Source organism: Anser cygnoides, chromosome 1 (assembly GCF_040182565.1).
Source record: "Anser cygnoides isolate HZ-2024a breed goose chromosome 1, Taihu_goose_T2T_genome, whole genome shotgun sequence".
NCBI lineage: Eukaryota > Metazoa > Chordata > Aves > Anseriformes > Anatidae > Anser > Anser cygnoides.
In genome coordinates this window covers 3154542-3169432 of record NC_089873.1, presented here as the reverse complement: position 1 = coordinate 3169432, position 14891 = coordinate 3154542, and the positions used below count along the sequence as shown (strand labels likewise).

General features: G+C 47.2%; 1 protein-coding gene across 4 annotated transcripts in view; it reads right to left on the bottom strand.

The window, feature by feature from the left end:
* PLXNA4 (plexin A4) overlaps nt 1-14891 on the bottom strand; it is a 423946-nt gene that overhangs the window by 89508 nt on the left and 319547 nt on the right. For 3 of the 4 annotated variants that reach the window (XM_067001227.1, XM_048062474.2, XM_013185453.3), the window contains one exon: nt 812-1012. In XM_067001227.1, coding sequence (XP_066857328.1) covers nt 812-1012 — 201 coding nt within the window. Of the gene's footprint in view, nt 1-811; nt 1013-11061; nt 11699-14891 lie in introns of those variants that run through there. The other variant, XM_067001330.1, reaches the window with a different exon arrangement.

The following is a 14891-nucleotide window of genomic DNA, read 5'->3' as shown; positions in this document are numbered from 1 at the left end:
TAATGCAGCAGAATATGTTGTGATGGGTTTTAACAAGCCCTGCCCGGCATGGAGTGGCAGAGCTGCAGTGAAGTGGCTAAAGCCTGTAATTAGCTCTTTGACTAATAAATCATCTCATAACAGCAATGCAAATGACTCAAATGCATGTCCGGGAGACACAAATTGCACGGAGAAGCCTCCAGAGGAGCCGTGCGAGGAGACCACCGCCACGTATCTGCATGGCTCCTGCCCCAAAGCCTCACAGGGGCTCCCTGGGATTGGGGTTACTGGTCCTGCAGGTGGGAAACAGGGGTGTGAGGAGGGCAGAGGGATGAAGCAGAGCCTGGGGAAGGCTTGTCTCAAGCCTTTAGCATCTCACCCTTCCTGGGACCCATCTGTCAGGTTGTTTATATGTTGTTTGTGTCCCTTCACTAATTCCCCCACATAATAAATTTAATTCTCAGTGCTGACGGGAACATCAGTCCCTTTGGAAACCGTTTTGGATGCAAACAAGGATGTGGCACTGCGAGGATATGGACATTTTAACCAAAAAATAATGTCTGTGGGTCATGGCTAAGGTGCTCCAGCTTTGCCAAATGCTGGGATCTGAGGCTGGAGCACTGCTCTTTGGTAACACAAGCCAGACCTAAAGAGCAAAAGGGGCAGTTTGCAAGCTACCAACCCTGGCTGTAGCTGAAATCAGGTATACAATAAAGTAAAAAGGGCTGCAGCACAGCTCTAGATCCCATCAGGACAGTGCTGTAGGCACTCGTGGTCCTCCCTGGTCCCTGTAGCTCTCCCGGGGGTGCTGAGGGCAGCGGGGTTTGCTCACCGATGTGTTCTGGCACTGCACGCTGGAGCTGTTGAACCTCAAGGCGGGCACCCGCTGCTCATTGCCCTGGATGTTCAGGATGCATTCGTAGCCTTTCTGGCCAGACTGCGGCTGGGGCAGGTTCTTGGCCTTCAGGGTGATGGGCTTGATCACCTCCACCGGCACCAGGATCTTCTCTGCCTGTAGCAGCTGGGGACAGTCCTGGGGAGAGACGAGGCAACACAACAAGTCAGCCCACGGGTTTTCCAGCCCTCTGATGCTTCTCAACCTTCTCACTTCACGCTCTGCAAAGCCTTTGTGTCTCCCTGGGCCTCTGCCTGTTACAAGGGGATTCACGGGGCATTGCTGAGGAGGCTCAGATAAATAGGTGAGTAAGGATTACTTTTACAGGCCGTCCTTTCCCACCTCCTTTTTTGCACCGCATGCAGTCCCTTGACCTTCAGGACTCAAAGAGGTCCTCTGGTGCCTCTTACTACCTGCTCCATTAATCAGGTAGAGAGAAAGCAATTGGGTCCCCTCCAGGGTCTGAGCCTGGTCATGATGCCATGACCCAAGAAGTGAATAAAGCAAAATCCGAGCATAATTCCTTGCCTCCCCAACAACCAATGCACCATTGTGCAAACAGCACAGCCCCAGCCAGCTCCAGCAAGACATATTGTAAGCCAGAGAGTACGGGCTGCTATAAAGAGAGTTTGGTTTGGCTTAGAAAGGGACAGAACATTTATTATAGATGGATTCAGATCTCAAGAAACAACTTTTGCATACTGTGTGGAGATCTCCAGGAAGAGCTTGCAAACATTTTTGAAAAATGCTGAGTGGATGTTGCTAATCCAGCCAGGTAGAGGTGCAGGCACCCAAATGTGCAATGCAGAAGACTCTGTTCAAAGTCAGGTGAATTTGCACAGCTTTAGTTAGAGCAGCAGAGCACTGCTTCTTCATGGTGCAATTAGACAACTGCAAGTTGTGAAATCCATGTATGCTAGGAAGTTATCAACAATTTAAGAAATTACTACTGTGTTTGCCTTGCTAATCCAAGGCAGCTTGATATAAAATAACCACCACACCAGGCTACAAATATAAGTATGCCATGTGCAACAACCATGCCATTGTGGTCACCGGTGAGAACCTGACTGTCCTTTTTTAAAGTCTTTCCAACTCCTAGATGTCAAGAGAAGGCCTATCCACTGTTTTTCTTCTCTGCACTGTTTGGCACAATGCTTGCCCTCTACAAAGCACTACCAGGTCATGATGGCACAGCCACCTTATCCAGAGCAGAGAGTAACACCATTTCAGCCTGTGCTGACAATGTTACAGCAATTCCTTGAAGGGAATCCCTGGCCAGGTCCAACTGGCACAAATAGAGACAGGGAAATAACCTAAAGAGGTGAGAGCTTTACCTGAAGTTGTGGGTGAGGGACAAGAGAAGGAAAACAATAGACCCAGGGCTGGAGAAAAAGGAAAGTGGAATTTATGGCTTATGAGAGCCTGGGAGCTTGTTACAGCAGATGGTGCAAACATCTCACCGAAGCAAATAGCTTAGGAAGATAAAGAAATGGATTAGACGTGTAACATCTGCAGTTACACCAACCAGGGACAGAATTACAAGAGCCATCAGTCATCACACTGCAGGTGTCAGCCAGCCCATGGCCCAGGGCAGGAGGAAAATCCAGCATCCACCCAACGTGCAGCTGCAGTGAAGTCCTGAAGCCTTCCTCGGTGTCTGTCTGTCTGTGCCAGTGGAGATGCCAGATGAAAGAGCCCTCTGTGGTAACCTGATTTCTCATCTGTGCTGATAGGGTGGTGATAAAGGTGTAAGAAATTGATAAGTGCTGATGGAGTTCAATTAGACTGGCCCAGGTTAACACCAGAACCAAGACAGCCAAGCACGCAGTCACTGGAGCTGGATGGAGCTGAACTACCCTGGGTCTGGTTATCTGATGATGTTAATGTGACACAAGGTGTTCTTTAATATGTGCTACCACAGCCTGAGTTTAAATAGGCTATCACATTAACCTGGCTGTACAGGGTATGGATCAGAGGTGGCATGCCCATGCAGTACTGCATTGCAGTGATGAGCTCTACCACTGCTGTGCTCTGTTTTTCCTGGGGTCTGGTGCTGTACAGCACTTCAGCGACCAGACACATCTGAGGAGGCCCCAAGAAGTCAAGTGTATGAGTGGTGGAAGTTGCGTTATGCTCCATTATGCTGAACACAGAGCCAGTGGGGAAAGAGGCTTGAGGGTGTTGGACCCCCAGGAGTCCTCGAAGAGCTGCACCTTGTTCCAACATTCCCTGCTCTTGCTGTTGTCCTGTCCCATGACGTGACATCCCCAGGGGAATACTAATGCTGAAATGCAATAGCTGAAGTGTTGCAGAAGTGTTTGTCTTAACAGGAGGGCAAGGCTTGATGGTGCAAAAAGTCTTTCACCCTTTCTGTTCAGTGCTTTTGCCCTATCAAGGCACACTGGTGTTAGGGTTAGCTGCAGGGTTAAGTAGCTACTCAGCATGGAGAAGTGAGGGATAATCTAACCCCGTGTCATTTAGCCCTATAAAACCTAGGAAGGAGGGGAAACACCACCCCAGTGGTCCAGGCTATATTAAAATAAGTGAGAGAGTCCAGCTGTGATCACTCCAGAAGATGCCATACATAAATACCTTTTGGGACTGCATAGCTTCAACACCCCCCAGATTTTTTCCCCCGCAGAGGCTTCCCTACCTCACATGTCCTGGGGCCTCAAAATCAGCTCCCTCTCTCTCTTCTGGCATAATAACAGACCTTGGCATCATCATCTTTATTATTTTCTTCCCCCGGATGAGGAAGAGATGCATTGGCAGCGCGCATCGGCGGGACAGAGAGGTGGCAAAGCCCTATCTGTCGCTGAGCAGCCTTTTCCCAAGAGTGAGCATTTTGCTTGATGTCTGTCAAACAGCAAAGCCTCCGAAGGGGGCTGGAGGATGGGGGTTGAAGATAGCCAACGACGTTACCTGCAGGCCAATCCCGGCTCTGCAGGCTGGTCTTGCCCAGCTTTATCCTGTCCCCCCCCACCACTGGTGCTGTAACCTTTTCGATAACACTTGTTTCAAGTTCATTAACAAGCTGTGATTGTGGCAGCCCCAAAACAGGATTCGTTTGCATATAAAAAGCTTTGCAGGGCTGTGAGGAAGTTCATTATAGATAATTGAAGAGGCAAGCGCCATAAAGAGGAAATCCTCCCAATGTGGCTTTATCTGATTGACCTAATGTTCTTTCTAATTGAAACGGGGGGGGGGGGGGGGGGCAGGGAGGTGGGGGAAGGCAATTTCCTTGGGTGATGTGCCACAGAAAACCAAAGAACTTGGGCTAGGCTCTGGGTTCAAATTCAAGCACAGTACTCATTTTGTAGCTTGTGTCAATCCCGATCCAGCTTTCAGTGCCTGCTCAGGATTATATTTTGTGAGAGTATTTGAGAGTACAAAACCTGCTCAGAGCAGATTCTGCAGCAAGACCCAAGCAGAAGGGTCCTTAAAAATTCTGGGTAGCTTCTCTTTACCTTTCCTCTGTAACGTGTATCATCTAGGCTAGAAGAGCACTTTTGGCACGATGTAGGGCAAGCCAAAACACTGCCAACAACTGGACCAAGGAAGAGCACAATCCCATCCCTTTTGTCTCTGGGATATAATAAATCAAGCCTTACCCTTGACTGTAAGGGGAGCTGGTTCAGATTCCTTAGGAGCTAAAATCCAGTTTTATCTGTACCGGAGCAACTTATTTGAAAACAGACTCTGGTCGATCCATTTTGTGTACATATTTTCATTATATTCCTTAAATGCCTCCAAATGAGTCAGCCCCTTTAAAATAATATCCTCCACCCTTGCCAATTACTCGTATCAGCAGCAATGCACACCTCAAATCACCAAATTTTGCCAGCTTTCAAGTCAGAGAGCTTTTGTAGCGAAAACACCACATGAAATGGGCTGCGCTCATTGGGTCGATGGTAGTTTAATTTTCCTTATTTATAACTCCTCGTAGAGTGCCTGCAAATGTGTTTTGCTGCAGCCTGCAGAAATAATGAAGTCTCAGTAATACGAGAGCCCCCTTCTCTCCTCTTCTCTCATATATGTGTTATGGCTCTCATCACTGCCCCGAATCCCCAGTGAGTGCCATCCTGAGGAGTCTGCTAAAAGGGGGGATGAAACCTCTCTGAGGCTACGTGGTCTTAGCCCCGAGCTAATTGCTTTGCTCCCTTTATGGTGCTCCATACATATAGAGTTATGACTTCTTGGGGATTTCGTCATGCTGTTTTCCAGGCCAAGCTGGAGACTGACCAGAATCACAGAATCACAGAATCGTCTAGGTTGGAAGAGACCTCCAAGATCACCCAGTCCAACCTCTGACCTAACACTAACAAGTCCTCCACTAAACCATATCACCAAGCTCAACATCTAAACGTCTCTTAAAGACCTCCAGGGATGGTGACTCAACCACTTCCCTGGGCAGCCCATTCCAATGTCTAACAACCTTTTCAGTAAAGAAGTTCTTCCTAACATCCAAACTAAACTTCCCCTGGCGCAACTTTAGCCCATTCCCCCTCGTCCTGTCACCAGGCACGTGGGAGAATAGACCAACCCCCACCTCTCTACAGCCTCCTTTAAGGTACCTATAGAGAGCGATAAGGTCGCCCCTGAGCCTCCTCTTCTCCAGGCTGAACAATCCCGGCTCCCTCAGCCGCTCCTCATAAGCCTGAGTAAGCCAGAAAGCCTGAGTTATCTTCCTCTCCCAGGTACAAAGGGTGTAGGGGTCTTTCATAGTCTGGTGATATTGCACGGGGTTTCTCCTAACCTTATTCTATGCAGTTCCACACTGTCATTATTTACGGCCAGGACCACGAGCCCAAGTCTCACCAAAGCATTTTCCATTTTCCAAAGGAAAATGGGTTTGATTCACTTTGAACGGCAGGCATCCTACACGGAAATAGGTAAATCAGCTCTGAGTTTTAAACACAGTGACGCATCCACCTACTAGCAGTCTAATACTGGGGTCCCAGTTCATTTGTCCTTCCCTGTGCACCCCTTGTCACCCAGAACATTCACGCGAGGGAAGCTTTCATACTTTTCCTTCGTGCTGCTCCCTCAGGATCCCTGGCAGCACTGACAGGATCTCCACCTTATGGTGAGGAAAACTGGAGCTGATCTATTTCTGCCTGCTTTGTAGGTGTGTTTGGCGAGAAAACCAACTCCTGGCAGTCGGTTTTCATCCTTCTTTTCCCAGAAGAGTATTCTTTCCATTCAGAACCAGACACAGACACCAACACCAACTCCTTCACTGTTAATTTCAATGCATCTAGCTCCCCTTTCCTCCTGCCATCACAGAATCCCAGACTGGTTTGGGTTGGAAGGGACCTCAAAGCCCATCTCATTCCACCCCCTGTCATGGCAGGGACACCTCCCACCAGCCCCGGCTGCCCCCAGCCCCATCCAGCCTGGCCTTGGGTACTGCCAGGGATGGGGCAGCTACAACTTCTTCTTTTTTTTTTTTTTTTTTGTAGTTTTTTGTAGTTTTTTGTTTTTAAAAAATTCCTTTATATATCCTTTGTTCAATGGCCATCTCTGCGCTTGTCTAAGCCATCTTGCCCAGAAGGAACATGAGCACAAAGTACATCTAAGTGGGGACTGTTTCTTCCACACTTAAGCCCTTCTGGATCTCACAAGAAATGATACTCAGATTGTTATTTACTCATATATTATGTAAATAAAATACTTTTTAATTTTTTTTTGTCCATCTGCTCTGCTAAGCTGCAGTGAACTGTGGCTTTCTCACCCTCCCACTCTGTACTGTAACCATGCCAAGAAGGTAAGATTTGAGAGACAGGAATTGGTTCTTCACAAAGATATCTAGACCACAGCCTCTGGATGTCCTGTTTTTTAGATTAGATTAAAAAAACATTTTAAGAAAGAAAACAAAAACCACCGCCAACAACAACATAACAACAGGGAAAGAGAAAGAAAAGTAAGGGAAAGAAGGAGTAAATAATGAAAGCGAGCAAACAAAAAAAGACATTTATTTATTTTTTATCATCGACTTTAGAGGAATCAGATTTCCCCTGGATAAAAAGCAGGAAAACAGTAAGATGAGAGGCAGCAGGGACTGCCTGGAACATGTTGCCTGAACTTCTCTCTCGCACCCTGAGTCGGGGCTGGGACAGCACCTGAGCAGCATCGGCCCCTTGTTTAGCATCTCCAAAGCACTGCCACAGGGAGCTTCGGGCTCCATGGGTGACAAACTGGGTCCTTTGTGAATCATCACTTTTAAACTCTTGCAAAACCTCTCAGGCCTAGGATAATTTGGAGAACAAAGCAGCCACGAGCCCCGCGTTCCCTGGCGTGGGAGGCGAAGGGGTGAGTTACAGTCCACATTGTGTTTACATTATTATACCACTAATTCTTAGCATCGTAAAATTATATTTAAAATTTACACAAACAGTGCTGGGGAACATTATTAGGTTATAAAGTGGATTCAGGTCAATGCTTTGCAGGCAGGCTTCCAAGCTTCATAAATTTCTGGATATACTTCCCCCAAATTTACATCAGCACCAGCAGCAATCAAACCGGCTACAAAAAGCTCACCCGGTCAAAGAATTTTTTAATGCACCATATATTTTATCTTCACTTCCTAAGTTTACAATGCTGTTAGCTTGATTGATGGCATACTTACTTATTGGCACAGCAAAAGTAATAATACACGGAGAAAATGCTCAGAACTTTAAAGGCAGCTGATGAGGAGAAAGCAACAGGATTTATGGGAAGTGTAAACATCTGCGGAGACAACAAAGGAGTAATTGAGTCCTTGCATCGCTGTCACTTCTGGTGGTTACTTTCTAGTTTAGAGCCTTCCATGCACTCAAGATCAAAAAACAGCTTTCTTTTGACAGATATTGCAAGAGATTCTGGGAAAAGGTGGCTGGCCTGGGGGTCGGAGCTTGGTCTGTGGAGGAGATATGGTCCTGTTTAAGCTCTGCCCTCTCTGGTACTATGTAGCTCGATGGTGGCTCGCACAGATTAGTGTACAGGCATCATTGCTGGAGCACAGGACATGATCAGATCACCAGCAGATCATTAGCCCAGCTGCCACAACCTCTTGGGTACCTGGCTTCAGCAATGTGAAGGTCAGTGAGCGATGACTGATGCTGGTCAGCAAAGGGTGTGCACTCGAAAAAAAGAAGATAAATGAAGATGTCTAACCTCCTCATGGGGCTTACAGCTCAGTCCCTTGATGGGGAGCAAAGTGGCACCCCGAGGCCATGCAGGCAGTGCTGGGAAGTGATGCGGGTCTGCCAAGAGCTGGATCCTGACCTAGGACAAGTCTGCCTCAGAAACCAGTCCACACATCTCTGCTGATCAATGTTAATGATTTTACCCTCCTTTAATTCTTTATTAATAGAGCCCTTCTCAGCCGTTCCATTATTTCACTGTGATCAAGGTCAGGCTGCCATAATTAGCCAAGCTCTGCATTTATCCTTTTTAAATTGAGACACAACATTAGCTTTTCTTCAGCCCTTTGCCACTTTGACACATGCTCAGAAGGAAAAGTAATGGTCTGGAGAGCAGGAGCCTTCTGGTCACTGGATGGAGGGAGTGGACTGGTGAAAAAAAAATGTAGATGATTGTGGTGTCATTGGGTACATCTGCTCAAAGGAGAGATGTGGAAGCAATCTCTTTTCTGGTGTTTCCTGAGTGAAAATTGTCTGGTTTTGAAATCGTAAGAAATAGGATTGTGTATATTGAAGAAGGTGATGTGTGTGAGGGAGACAAGATAACTTTGTGGGACAAAGCCTTGAATTCATTAAATAAAACCCTGGTTAGGTAAGCCATTCCTCTCAAGATATCACACATGGTAAAACTGGATCATGCAAAGCCATGGGAAGCATGGGGCAGAGAACAGCTGAGCACAATCGGCTTCTGACTAATTAATGAATTTCTTCTTTAATTAATATTCTATGACTCTGCATCTTTCTGCCTAGCCTGACTTCTGTCCTTCTTCAAGGACTTAAATCTGAGGTTCTTGAGACCTTTCATGCATAATAAAGCATTGCATATACATACACTGCACTGCAATCCCAATGAGTCTACACAGTTTCAGCATTGCAATAACCTCTTACTGATCACCTAATGGGTACCAATGACAACGACATGTAATTCTCCAACAAAGCTAAGTTTTCTATACATTTGTGCCCACAAATGGGTTTTGCAACCTTAAGGAATATTCTCCAACCAAGGCTTCTTCAGGAGGAATGGGGAGGCCACAGCTTTGAGGCCAAGCTGTAGTGTTTTCTTCGTAAGAGAGGACTGAAAGTCTCAAAGTTTGCAGGAACTTAGTACTTTTGGGAGCCCCACTCTTTGGCCCAACAAAGCTGGAAACGTCCATTGAGTTCAGAAGTCAGCAGAAGGCTGAGCAACAGATGGGTCGGACGTGCACACGCAGACCATGTTGACGCAATCCTGCGTTCTTCGGAAACGAGGACAGAAGCCCAGGGAATCATAACACCCTGGGCTGCACACTGGGAAGGTTAGGACAATGATATCATGGCTCTTATCACCCTCCTCCTCACTGAGGTATGTGACAGCATGAGATAACACCCAAGCCAAAGCAAATGGACTCGTGCGCAAAGACACGGCAGGGGAAGGAGGATCTGGGCTCAGCCTCCTGGAGATGCCCCAAGCAGGGCAGGAGACACAGTCCAGCACCGCTGCTTATCTGTGGCTTCAACATCCTGAGAATGTTTCTCCTTGGCCAGGTCCCAAAAGCTCCTAAGTCCCAAAACTGTGAACGCAATTGATGCTACAATGGAGAAAAGCAAAAACTTCCTGCTTGAGGTCCAGGCCACCACTCCACACTAAGACCGAACGGGGAATTGTCTTTCCTCTTTGGCAACAATTTTTCCTTCAAATTTCAGGGTGTTGCACAGTTCCTAGCAGTCCTAACAGATGTTCAGATAGCCAGAAAGCCCTGTAGCCACTTGAGGCATCACAATGGCATTGGACTGAGTCAGGCTATCAAAACAACATAAGCTCTTCCTGATGTTATTTCAAGGGTCCTGCGCTGGCGGGGACAGATGAATATTACGCTATTGCATCCTGAGATCACTCTGTCCTGTGGGATAAATAATCTTACATTGCAAAGATGAACAGCCCAGCTGGTATGTATAGCATTTAGCAGGGACACGGTATTGAGTATCAGATGCTTCTTACGTCTCCATTCAAAATAATCTCCCTGAAGAAGCTAAAGTCTATGACCCAAAGAAAAAATGTGTGTATTAAGGGAAGATGAATTGCTCATAACAAGGCCTTTTTCCATCAGTTATCAGTTCCTGTTGTGGTCTGATTCCTGGTCTCAGCATGGACATGATGGAGCTGCCCTGCCCCAGGACAGATTTCCTGCAGATCCGTCTCCATAATAACCAGAAAACCTGCTAAAAGTGATTGCAACTGAACAAGTTACTAGCCTTTTCCCCTGCCAGATGGAAGACTGTGGGGCAGAAAGCCTCAAGAGATGACAAAAGGTACCCCAAAATAGCAGAACAAGCCTTGTCACACACAGGTCTTCCATATTCTTCACCTCAGTTTAAGTCAGGGCAAGTGCTGGCTTACCACAAAAGCAAATTGCTTAATTTGTTTGCAATGGCTCAGAGACTTCTCGTGAACAGCCCCAGTGAGATCCCAGCTCCAGGTACTAAACACTGCACAAGCACCTGTGAGCAGAAAGTGCTTACCCAAACCACAAGAGGCTGTGAGAGACACAGAGGCACAGAAATATGAACGTGTCCAAGCCAACGAGGAGGTGGGAATAAAATTTTCATCTGCTGAAATAAAACCTGTGGCCCCATACAATGCCTGACACTGTCTCTGAGCAGCTTCCTCTTGTATTCCCATGCTCTAACAGGTCTACATGAACAAAGGGAACACTTTCTGCCTGGTCTGCAGATTCTGTGTTTAATTTCTTCTTATTATTGTCTGAATGACCACCTCTGAAGTGGAAGTATCCACAACACGATATATCTCCATTTGTGGGAAAGGGCTTAAATGATGGCCAAGGGCTGAAATTCCATAGCCTGAAATGCCAAACCACAAGGAGCCCTGAGCTACAGCTCGATCCAAACCATCAGCTACAACCCCCCCTTCTGAACCCCCCTGCCATCCCCCGGACTGGATGCCAACAGGACAGGACACACACTTGGAAACCCTCCTTAAAACTAAGCAGCTGATAAACACCACCCCCCCCGCTGTTAAAATGGATGTGCCATGAAATGCCTGCAGCACTATGCCCCATCCTATCCGCGTGGGGTGCAGACACTATGTTAGGGTCTGCATGCTCTCTGCTGCCTGCCCGGAGCTGCTCCTGGTCCCCACACCTCCCCTGCTGGTCCCCTGCCTGCTCACAGCACTTGGGTGCAGCAGGTTTTCTGCAGTTTCCATAGAAACTACACCTCACATCCTCCCCTTAATGATAGACAGGTGCCAGGATGAGTGAGGGGATGATCAACAAGCAGGGAAGGATTCTGTCCTCTGGTACTGGCCTTGCTGACGCTGTCATTAGCATCCCTAAGAAGTAAGAGAGACATTAATTTGATGTGTTTTTTTTTTTTTTTTTTTTTCTCCTCCCTGCACTGATGCTTCCAGCAGCCGCCTCTCTGGCCGGGTTAACGGGGACTGGAAACAGGAGCAGGAGGGAAACTGAGCAGTTGCCACAGCAACGACTGAAGAAGCATCATCAGAAGGTTTGTCCACGCAAGGGAGCAAGGAGGTCACCAAGCTCATCAGGTGTCCCTGGGGATCCTCTGCCTTTCCCTGGTGAAGCCACCGGGGCGTTTCTGCAGAGGTGCATTTGGGGAGGAGCTGGGCACCATGCCTTCCCTGCAAAGAGCACAAAGCAGGACATTTGGGGTCCCTGGAGAACTGCTTGCTCGTCTGGAGCAAGCTGCCTGCCCAAAGCCTTCTCTGAGCCAAGCTGAGATGCACCAGCTGGGTGGCCAAGGGTGTTGAGTTTCCAACAAAGTCCGTGATAAGGAAACGCAGGCACTGTTGGTCTCAAGCTGAGCTGCCCTTATCCCTCCCTGCCTTCTTTTTCACCCCTTGCTTCTCCCCAAAATCACCCTCAGGAAAAACAAGCAGCGGGCCATGGATAAATCAGTGCATTTCGTTGCAGACCCTGCCAGCACGACTCTCCATTCAGCAAGCGTCGGGCTCCTCGGCAGCTGCTTGCCAGCATGCAGCTCACACAGCTTTCTATCTCTTTTGACAAATTAATATTTGAAGCAGTCGTTGCTTTTATGTGGGTTTTACTGTCATTAGCACGTACAACTCGACATAAAACACTTTGGTGCGAGATCTTTTCTTCTCTTCTCTTTTTTCGGCGGCAGATGAAAATCCTTTTAATAAAAAGCTTGTTTGGAGGAGGAAGAAAAACACACGCGCACAAATCGGCTGAGCAGGGAAAGATGAAAACCTCCTTCAAGGTAATTAAATGATTATGTATCTTTTAAACCCAACAGATAACAGATTTGTTATCTGGGCTTGCTTTTCGCTTTTGCCTTTTTTTCCCTCTCTTTCCCCCCCACAATGCTAAATTCCTTGCAAGGCCCAGAACAAGATAGTGTTCATCTTACAGAAGACAGCACAAAAGAAGCCTTAATCCTTTATCCCATCAGCTCAAGTAGGCTATCCCAGCTTACCCACCAGCCCAGCATGTACGAAACTATGAGAGCTATGTCCTTGGATCAGGTGTGTTGGGTAACAGACAGCAGGAGAGATGGGTGAATATATCAGGAGAGAGTAGGCATCAGGAGAGATGAGATCCCATCATAACGGGACCCTCAGATCAATTGATATATTCCTCCGTGCCTCAGTTTCCCTCCACTACTTGGCTGTTTTGTCCATTTACAGAAGAAAATGACTGAGCTCTTGCCCAGTGGTTGTGTCAAGGAAGGTTGATTTCACAGGGTATTAGGCTACAGTGCAAGGCTTTGCAGTGCAACATTAAACCTTCACTGTGACTTTTGCAATAGTCAACAACAAATGCCAAAATCAGAAGAAAAAAGGGATGTCCAAGAAACACATATAGACAAAGCATGCTCCCCTCTATGCTGTAATTCTCTCCATTTTTTGCCACCTGCTCTGTTTAGGAAAATAAGACAAAACCGCAAACAAACAAAAAATAAAAACAAAAATCCACTTAGGTATTAAAATATCTTCTTTTCATCCTTCTCTCCCTTCCCGCCCTCAATAGCAATAATATCAGATCCCCTTTATAAAGCAAGAAGTCACTTGGTATATTTCAAGTGAGTGCACTTGGCTTTCAAAAACCTGCTGTAAAGGGAAATTATACGTCAAGGTGAAGTATTTCTGCCGCAAATCATCCAGAGACATCGTCAACCCTATTTGATTGAGTTCAGCACCATAATCATAAATACTCTTGCTTTATGGCCATGCTGGAGTTCTTAACCAGAAGCAAACACGGGCTTTCCCAAGGCTCCCAAACTAGTTGGTTCAGCCCCATTATGGGCTGAGCTGATTCACCAGGCACCTGACAAATGACAAATATCAAGTCCTGGCTCCTTGCTGACAGCGAGGGATGTGCCTTTTCTGCCTTATCCTCATCTCTGGGTTGGTTTTGCTGGGTGATGCTAGGACAACTGACCTGCCCCAGCCCAGATGGGCAGATCATTGCTGTCCATCGTGTGGTTCAAAAGCCACCCTGGACGCTAGATCAGGGGCTGTACAGAGAGAAACAGCATTTTCCCTTCTGAACAGCATGGTTGATGGCCAAGGCCTTTCTGTTCTCCGTCAGGGTCAGTCTCAAATTCATCCTGTGCTCTACATTCACCAGCAACCCATACTTCAAGCAAAAATAAAAATCAGAAAAACACATTTTTTTTAAAAAAAAAAAACGACTTTCAGAGCAGATGAAGAAAACCTGTAAGAAGGACAAGCTGATCCCATGGGAATCCAGAAACCCGTGAGACTTGCTAAGGAAACGACAGAGTCAGAAGTACACAAGGGCACAAACCAACCCTCAAAGTGCTCCGGGCTGGTCCAGGGGTGATGGATATCAGCCCCATTGGACCCTTTGCAGCCCTGGCCATCTGGAGAGTGGGAAGCCTCAACCCACATGGGGGCAAGATGCTGTACAGGCAAAGGGAGTAAAGAAACACCTAGAGGTGGGTGTACCAGCAAAGAGAGAGTGAAGACCACGGTGTGGAGGAGGAAGAGAAGGCTTCGCACGCCAGCAGTGATGATTACAGAGGGAAGGAGTTGCTGGCACCAGTCCATACGGCAAAGTAGCACTAATATTTGTTTGCTTGGCAGAGAGTCTCGTGGTGCAAGCAGACCATACGATCCTGGAAGCCGGCCACGCTAATCTGCTCAGCAGACTGATGGAAGGACTGCAAATGGGATGGTGCGACCATCCCACGCTGGTAGGACAGTTTCCCACCAGTACCTCCTCAAGACGTACAAAATTTAGGAGACGCCCATCCCCAGATGGTACCCAACACACCCTTCATGCAACCTCGGGGAGTCGAAGTACTTGTGGAGGAAAGCAGCACTGCAGATGGAGGTGAAAGGCCAGTAAAAATAGGCCCACTCAAGATGATGGTAGGTTTGGGGCACTAGTGAAGACAGCATTGAGAAGGCTGGAAGTGGACCTCAGACTTGTTGACCTGGCAAGTCATGTTGCTTAATCAGGAACCGGGTGGAGGTCTGAAAAGGCAACAAGGAGCCAGGTTTGGCTTCAAGATATCAAATGGTTTCTATTGTTCAGGGAACCCACTCAAGAAATAGGCTTGATACGGGATAAAAAAGGAAACAAGTAAAGGTGAAACCAAAAATCAGTGGAGATTTCAATGCAGGTAAGTCAGTGAGAAGGTGATTTCTCAAGAGAAAGAAGGTGGTGCCTTTAGGAATCCCAATAAGACGTCATAAAGCAGTGATGGAAAAGGAGTGCTCAAATGGGGTGGTCTGGAGAGGACAGAGTCCACTGCCTCCCCCCCAGTGATGCAGATCAAGACATTGATGGGGATAAAGATCAGGTGCTGTGTGATTCCCAGTC